Genomic DNA, 8271 nt, shown 5'->3' on the forward strand with positions numbered 1-8271 from the left:
TTATCTGTTCTATGATATGTTGGCTCGCCAATATTAATAGTAACTTGTCACTTTGCAAAATATTTCATAGTGGGAGCACTGGTTTTAAACCTATAATCTCTTACTAAGAAGTGCATATTCTCAACCATGAGGCTTATTCATACTCTTTACCACAATAACTATACATGTAATTTTTTAATGATAAGGCATTAATTATCAGAGAAAGGGTTATGTGCCAAGATCCCTATGGTATCTGAAAACAGGAAGAGTATTTTTGTGAAAAGTTTGTCAAGGGCATAGAAAGAACTTATTGACGAGTTAAATGCGACGGAACTATATTTTGTATCGCAAAATCATGTCTGGTGTATCATTTTGCAAACAAGAAGCCAATGCATGTATAAATTAAATATTCAGGGACATGTTCTATCCACTTATTCCTCCAATATCTTTGCACACCATCTTCTCGAAGGAAACTGGGCAAATCTCCGGTGCACTAACGAATCTCATTCTCTTGCACTCTGTTATTAGATTTTGAATACAAATTTCAGACTCTTTTAAATGGCATGGAAGGCTCTAAATAAAACATATATTGTATAATCTTCACTGAGAAATCACAATTTGTGCATTTGAATCTGATTTTGATGGAGACCTACAAACTCCACATAGGATTTGAGTGGATCTTAATGCCTATATCTTTACTTTTGGATATGAAATTGGAACAAACACATGAAATGTCCATCGAATAAGGTGATGGGATTGTTGACCTTTCCCTTTTGGCTCTTGATGTCAAGCCTCCAAATTGCAGGTCCCTCACACATCACCTTATGTTCTTTACATCTGAATCTCTGTTCAAAAACAAAGTGAATACAGCTTGCATCCAAAAACAATGCGCTGAAAGATAATAAGATGGCCGAAGAGGATTTTTAGCTCCGTCTTACTAGTTATTAGTACACCAGAGTATTGTTTTAGGTTGAAGCTCGTTGTGGAAACATAGACACAATCTTAATATTATTAATCAATAAAAGGTGGAAACTTATGAATAATAGAGAATTGCTATAGTACTTGAGCACAAAAGTAGGTCAAGAAATAGAAGAATTGTGATGCAATAGGAAGTTCTTCACAACTGTATTGAACTCCTGTGGGTTCTCAATGTGAGGGATATGGGAGGTATTTTTCATTACCACCAACTCTGCTTGATCTCTGAGATGCCTGCACAACCAACACATATTCATTAGAGATATTTACAAACATGCCCATAACAAGTCACTTTATTAACCAAGGAGCAGGAGTAAAAATAGTAGATCCTCTAGTAGAATTTGGTCCGGGGGGTAGTGATTTTATTTTTTCAGTTGATTTTTGCTGGCAAAGATCAGGGCTTAAGTGTAATTCCATGGTTATTAGCCACCCATGTTCTCATCGTGGCTTGGCAGGTCTGTGGCAGTCTCGCAGATAAACTTGATCAGCTGCATTTTGTCTAGTTGCAACTTCAATTGCTGTTTCAGGTTTAGGTGCGTCATGAGGGCGTAGAATTCCAAAATCATAGGTGTGTATGATGCAACTTAATTGTTTTGGAGAGTAAATGGCATCTAAATGCAAAGTAATGGAGAAGAACACAGCAACTAGTTTGACTGCAGACCAAGCCTACCTTGCTCACCATACACATCTAACAATACAGACATATGCTCAAACATAATTGGAACGAAAACACTCACTTTTTGAGTTGGAAGGCCTTGTCCATGGGAAAAATCTGGTCGTGTTCGCCCCAAACAATCAACACATCCTGTCAATCACCAATAAATCTCTCTTTTAATACAAGAGATACTCTACCTTAAATAAAGGCATCAAGATCACGTACGGCAGCTGAAAAGGATTCTCGAGGGTAAAACTAAAAAGAAGAAATATAAACAGGCTCTAGTAAATACCTTGTTGATAACTGGAACAGAGGGAGCACCTTCACTGCCAAGGGTGAGGCCTGCCAGCAACTCTATTTTCTCTGCTCTATTTTCCACATACAGAATCTACATCACAATTTATATCAACCCTCCAAAAATTATTCTTTCATATCAATAGGCACCAATGTAGCAGCATGCATAATTAATTATCACTGTGTAAATGGTGTGTTTCTTGCTCCCCCAAATACATGAGGTACATTTTACAGTCCAGTTTAGGATGGAGGTGTTCCATCAACTCTTCCAATGTGTGGTATATTGAATATAGCACAAACCCATCTAAACCAACACCTCGAGGATGCGAAGCTTGAAGATGCATATCTCTAATTCACACGAAGTATGCAAACTTGAGCTTGACAATGTCAAGGTGCATATTAAACCCCAGTTACAGGGGTTTATGCTAGTTTAAAATCAAGGCATTCTTATTTCCTCGCTGGTTTAAGCTGTTGAAAATTAGACTAGTCTGTGCCTTGTCGATAAGGGGCACCCAAAACGCCCCATTTTCGGCAAGCTATGCCCGAATCCAGAGAAACAAAATGGTCCGATGGATCCTTTTATTTTAGGGGGATTTTTAAGGTTCTGGGCAGAGGGCAAAATTCCAGAGGCACATTTCCACCATCAAGGGAACTCCGAATATTATGGAACTATGTAGAAAGTACGCTGTACATATAGCCACATTCATCCCCAAAGTGAGTTTTAAGAAAACAACAACAAAGAAGTTTAAGGACATTTATATATACTTACTTGAATGAAGTCCTTCAAGATAAAGTTAGGAACCATGGTGAGTGGGGGTTTGTACACGGACAGTCTCGTCAAAATCCTCAAATTAGCAGGAGACTGTGGGAGCAGAAGATCTGAAATCTTGGGCAGATTTGCACGTTCAAGCAGCTGTGTGTTGTCTTCCACCTGCTTATAGACAGCTGAGCTTGCAATCACCACCTTATCCACAGCCTCATGATAGAGATAAGCCAAAGTGTACGCTACAAAACCACCATAACTGGTCCCTACAACACTGAATTTGCTCACACCCAATCTCTTCAACACTTTCATGAGAGACTCTGCTTGAAAAATCTCTGATCTCTCAGAGCTCCTGGTTGTTGAATCTCCGAAGAAAACCAGGTCTGGAACATAAACATTGAAGCTATCGACAAAAGGCTGTATTTGAGGGTACCATTGCCACATTGCATTGGTCCCAAACCCATGTATGAGAACCACATTTTTCTTCTGGGTATCACACTTCTTTGGAGCCCAGCAGTGTATGGTTGTGGTCTCATCTACATCGATGAGCTTGGACTCCAGGCCTGCAGAAACAAAGGCTTTCTGTAACCTTTTGTTCCAGAATGATATGAAACTGAAACAATAGCCTGCCATACCGAAATTCCCTAAAGCACTATATCGTACTTGTGAACTGGCTATAGATGCTATATAGGGCCGTATACTCAACAACTCAATTAAGAATATGAAAGTCTGAGCTGGAGAGCTCTAAGTCATCCGTTTGCATTCAGATGATGCTTTCATAAACTTCAATAATCTATAATAAAATATTGTAATTTTCATTTAAAAAGGAGTCAGGCCTATATTGAATCCTTTAAGTTGATGTACAAGTTGCTTGATGGGTCGATAAGAAATTCTTTATATAAATATTTGATTATTTATTACACGTAAGTGTACATACTCTACTTACCTATCTTATAAACTCTAATTGAAAATATTTTAATAATAAAAAAGGCATATTCTTAACATTAAACCACCCGTACTGTATTCTATATATAAAACAATCTACTTTATGAGTACAGTCAAATTTGAGGCTGTTTTCTGATCAGGACAGATATTTCGCAATGGCTATTTTTTTGGTTATAGATAGCCTTTGAATGCATGAAGAGTCCAAATTGGTAAACATGCAGTTAGCGTCTAACTTTGGTTATAACTCTGATCACGTCTAATTTTGTTTTTTGGTCTCGTTCTCGCCAACTTTCCTGCCTTGTTCTCTCCAAACGACAACCAGAGAAGTTGAACTGCCGTTGAACTTTTTCATGAACACTTACTTGCGCCGCTTGGCTAATCCACCGAACCCTTTTTCCTTTTCCCTTCACGTTATTAGTCACCCATGACGTCATTGTCTCGCATTGAAGTATTCATGTTGTTTCACATGTAAGTTAGGTTGGGTTGTTAAGGCCGTTGAGGTTCACCAACTGTATGATGACCAAGGGAATAGCATATTTCCAATTAGAGTTGGAATTTTAAAAATGTTTATCATTTTTTACTTCTTTACGTGTAGTGTAAAATCAACTTTGTCATTTTATTATGAAGTGAAAGTGAAAGTGAAAGTGAGTGAAAATTGTGTAGTGTAGAAACTTATTCTTAATTTTGTTGTTGTTGATTATAAGCAAATTAATTTTATATTGTAATCGGTGGCCATATCGTCTCATGTCAAACATTTTGTTGATCGAATTATATCTTTGTCCCTTTTGTTATATAATAGTATTTCAACAATAATAAATAATAGGTTAAATGCGAAATGGTTTTATAAATAATAGGTTAAATGCGAAATGGATAATAAATAATAGGTTAAATGCGAAATGGTTTTATAAATAATAGGTTAAATGCGAAATGGTTTTTTTGTTTAGATCAAGTGTCCGTGTGCGGTATGATATTTTATTTTTTTGGGAAATGTTATTTATGTGTCTTTTGCGTAGTGGTAAAAGTTATTATAGTTTTGTTGTCAAATAATGGTTGTTATTCGTGAAGGTCGGTAGATTCATTATTATTATTCATCAAAAACCATATCATTTAAAATTACTTCTTAGTGTTTTCAAGAGAGTAGATTTTTATTCATGTTAAATGTTTCTAAATCTTAAATAATTAATTTTTTCCTTTATATTTAAGGAAAATTATCCTTTAAATAGATAAAAAAAATTTAACACATACTTCAAGTTTATTTATACTCTTTACACTCAGTAAATAATATATAATTTAATTATAAAAAATGGATTTAATAATTATCAATATATTAATACAATATGGTTATATGCTTATAGTAAGAAAACTATTTAACTTTTAAAATTTAGCATAAAATTGTAGGAATAATAATGTGTAACTGAAATATAACAATATAAATAGTTTGTGATGCTTTTTTTTACATGACGATAATGTTCATAGATCATATGAACGTATAATCATACTCTCCAGTTGTATATAGCAAGGGCAGGTGTGAAGTCATGTCATACATCACATACGAATGGTTAGTAGATTAGAGTTAAGTTTCGGATCATTATTACGGTTTCATTTACTCCCTTAGTTAAGGGATAAGTTATTATTTAATTTTTAGTGATTATTTTTTTTAAATAGGGTTTAGTTTGTATGTTAGTGTGAGTAGGTAACTGAAGCGTGTAATCAATATATATGTAGGTAGTTAAAGTGTAATTAATATATGTATCATAGGTATGTAGTTAAAGCGTGTAATAAATATATGTAAGGTGGACACAGGGTTTATTGAGTAGTTGTTGTAGTTTTATTAATAAAGGTTTATTAAGTGAGGAGGGTTATTGGTTGTATTGGAATTTATTGAGTGATGAGGGTTTGTTGAGTAGAAGGGAGATTTTACAATTAAAACTTATTCATAAAAGTGTGTTGGAGAATAACAGAGGGTAAATTTTTATATTTTTATTTTTGAATATGCGAAACATGTGTAATTTTTATTTTTTAAAAATATCCAATGTGGGTTTTAAGTAAAATATTTGAATATCCATAAAGCAATATATTTCAATATCAACTTTATAAATATTTATGAAGAGTTAAAAAATAAATTACTAATGGCCATAAATAAAATGTTTCATTAGCCACACAAATTAAAACAATTTCTCTCTCTCAACTAATTTAAAATAATAAACTATCATAGATCCATCTTAATTATGCATCTACTAAGTGTTGAAGGATCAAATCTTTCAAAATGCAAACCTCCTTTTGAATGCAAAACTGAGAAAATGTTTGCCTCTTAAAAAAATTAATTCTTGTTGACTCTTAATAAATCTAGAGTTTAAATAGATATATGCTAGTTCTTAATAATATTATGTGTATTTATATAAAAATAAAAATATTTTTATTTTTTATTTTACTAAAATTATAATTATAATTTTATATATAATTATTATGAAATAATTTATTATTTTTTTAAGATAATTTTAATATATATATGTATTACGTTTTTACATGTTTATTAATTAAATTTAAATATAATTTATGAAATAAAGAGTTATGAATATGAATCATTATTTAATTACATTTCTGTTTTTTTGGTATACTTCTTTCAAAAAATTAATTTAATTAACATAATTATTAGGTAGATGGTAAGGATTTAATCATGGAATATATTCTAGAATATTCATAATATTTTTTATGCCTTTCTTTTTGTGTAAGGTGAATTGTGTTACGACAAAATCAAAAAGTTACATAAAAAAGTTCATGAATCATTCTAATCTCAAAGGGCCATGAGTGATCAACAATATCTAACATAACTTAACTTAAACATAAAAACACAAAGAAATTGTTCTAGCATGTCCTCACCATGAACACAAAAAGGAGGCACTTCATACTCAACATAAACAACCATCATCAACTCGGAGAACTAGATCATATTTTGAATCATCCATAGTGATAGGATTCGTCGAGGTTGTCAGCGGGGTTGTCAAGGGCTTGGGGATTACTGGTCAAATCTCAAGGTGTTTTTCAATATGTGTCAGTAGTCAGTTCATTGCCTCCAATGTGCAATCATAGTGTATGATATGGCCATGCATGTGATCCAACATGTGTAGTAATTCCCTCCTCTCTTCCTAATTGTCCAGGAGTTCTTAGCCTCGCAGAAATTTCATTTTCCAGTAGATATTGATTGTTTATATTTACTCATTCCCTCCACTCCTTGTCTACGCTATACCTGGAATCTAACTTTCCCATTGGGCTCTCACTTTTTGCATCAAAAGTGGAGGTTCTTTGTGAGGAGGCCTCCCTTTCCGATCTCGAAAAATCCTATTGCACATGCACAAGAAATTGTTTGTGGTACCTGGCTACAAAACCAACAACTTTGTTATGAAGCCATGAGTTTCCATGTGGGCTCTTTCTTCATATTAGGTTGCACCTCTCATAGGTTTGCCTCTCTCTTGCAACATGGTGAGGACTCCCTAATCCCTTGGGATAGACTGATATCCAATGTTCTGCATAATTGTTTTCACACTGCGAATATGGAGACCCTATGTCTGTCTACGTAGGAGACAACCACAAAGAAACTATACATTTCCTAGACCATCAACACACATAGTAGGATTTTTCTTCTTCACTCATCTATAATAAGTTCTCATTATTTCAATTTTCTACCCTCCTATATGCTCCACCTCCTTCAGCCTACTTCTCCCCAACACAAAGAAAGGATTTCCCATAGGTTTCACTAGCCTGATTTCAGAGCCAGAAAATAGTTTGACCACTGCAGAATAAGCCTCCATCCTCCTTATCTAGACTCTTATACCTCTCCAATTACCAATAAGAGCCCTATCATAGCTCTAATTTCTACCCAAAAAAACAAAAACAAAAAACTCTCTAAAAAGGAATTTTGAAATATGAACGACCCAATAGAAAATGATACTGGAGTCTACCAAAATATTTGATAGGGATCAATTATATGCACTTTCATAATAGCAAGCCAGAAATTCAAGTGAGGAATACCTAGAAAGAGAATAAGACTATTACAGGCTATGATTCTAGGCCACCCCATCCTCATTCCTTAATAAATCTACCTCTCCCATGGAGCTTTATGCCTGGAAAAATCCAAGATCTTTTCCTGGTGACCCATGAAAGTCGTTCATTCTTGGGATGGGAGGTTTCCTATATTGAAATTCTCTTAACCCACTCTGAGACTTGTATTAAATTTCTCAACTTTCGCAGAGGATAAAGGCACTTGCAAGTTGTAATTTTACACACATATCATTTATTTAAGGCCCTTGAACTCTAGATGGTTGAGCTCAGTTTCCTTTCTTACAACTAATTCACTCCAGGCTATTACATATCCTAAACACATATTTTCTAACATTACGCATATTAATGTTATGTCCCTATAGTTCTAGTATATTCCCCTTATTGTTATTGTTATTATAGCCCTCTATTGTTATTGTTGTGCCCATGTTTCCCTCATGTTGTTATTGGTGTGCCCCATAGAAACCCTCTATATTTATTATTGTTCTCTTACATTATTATTGTTATGTAGGTTCTAATTATATTATGACCCCTTAGACTGCTATATATACCAAGCAGGTCTTATCATTTGTGTCACCCAAGAATTTTTCATTTATGTAATGTA

General features: G+C 34.0%; 1 protein-coding gene across 1 annotated transcript; it reads right to left on the reverse strand.

Moving 5' to 3' along the window:
• Positions 1-649: 649 nt before the first annotated feature.
• Positions 650-3435, reverse strand: LOC149157196 (uncharacterized). The gene is made up of 4 exons (XM_089445624.1): positions 2673-3435; positions 1902-1997; positions 1692-1759; positions 650-1188 (listed from the first exon to the last, which is right to left on the reverse strand). Exons 1-4 carry the CDS (start codon positions 3297-3299, stop codon positions 1059-1061), a joined length of 921 nt encoding a protein of 306 aa, XP_089301750.1. The 5' UTR covers positions 3300-3435; the 3' UTR covers positions 650-1058.
• Positions 3436-8271: the final 4836 nt, after the last annotated feature.

The sequence above is a fragment of the Pinus tabuliformis genome, chromosome 9, assembly GCF_031772625.1.
Source record: "Pinus tabuliformis cultivar Carrire ecotype Pingquan chromosome 9, CPIR1, whole genome shotgun sequence".
NCBI classification, from domain to species: Eukaryota; Viridiplantae; Streptophyta; class Pinopsida; order Pinales; family Pinaceae; genus Pinus; species Pinus tabuliformis.

What these genes read in the sequence shown, in the direction of transcription:
- LOC149157196 (XM_089445624.1), bottom strand. Translation starts at nt 3,299, where the DNA reads ATGGCAGGCTATTGTTTCAGTTTCATATCATTCTGGAACAAAAGGTTA. An exon ending in TCTTGAAGGACTTCATTCAA is followed by an intron (nt 1,998 to 2,672) that starts GTAAGTATATAT and finishes ATTGTGATGTAG; the next exon opens with ATTCTGTATGTGGAAAATAG. An exon ending in AAGGCCTTCCAACTCAAAAA is followed by an intron (nt 1,189 to 1,691) that starts GTGAGTGTTTTC and finishes TTGGTTGTGCAG; the next exon opens with GCATCTCAGAGATCAAGCAG.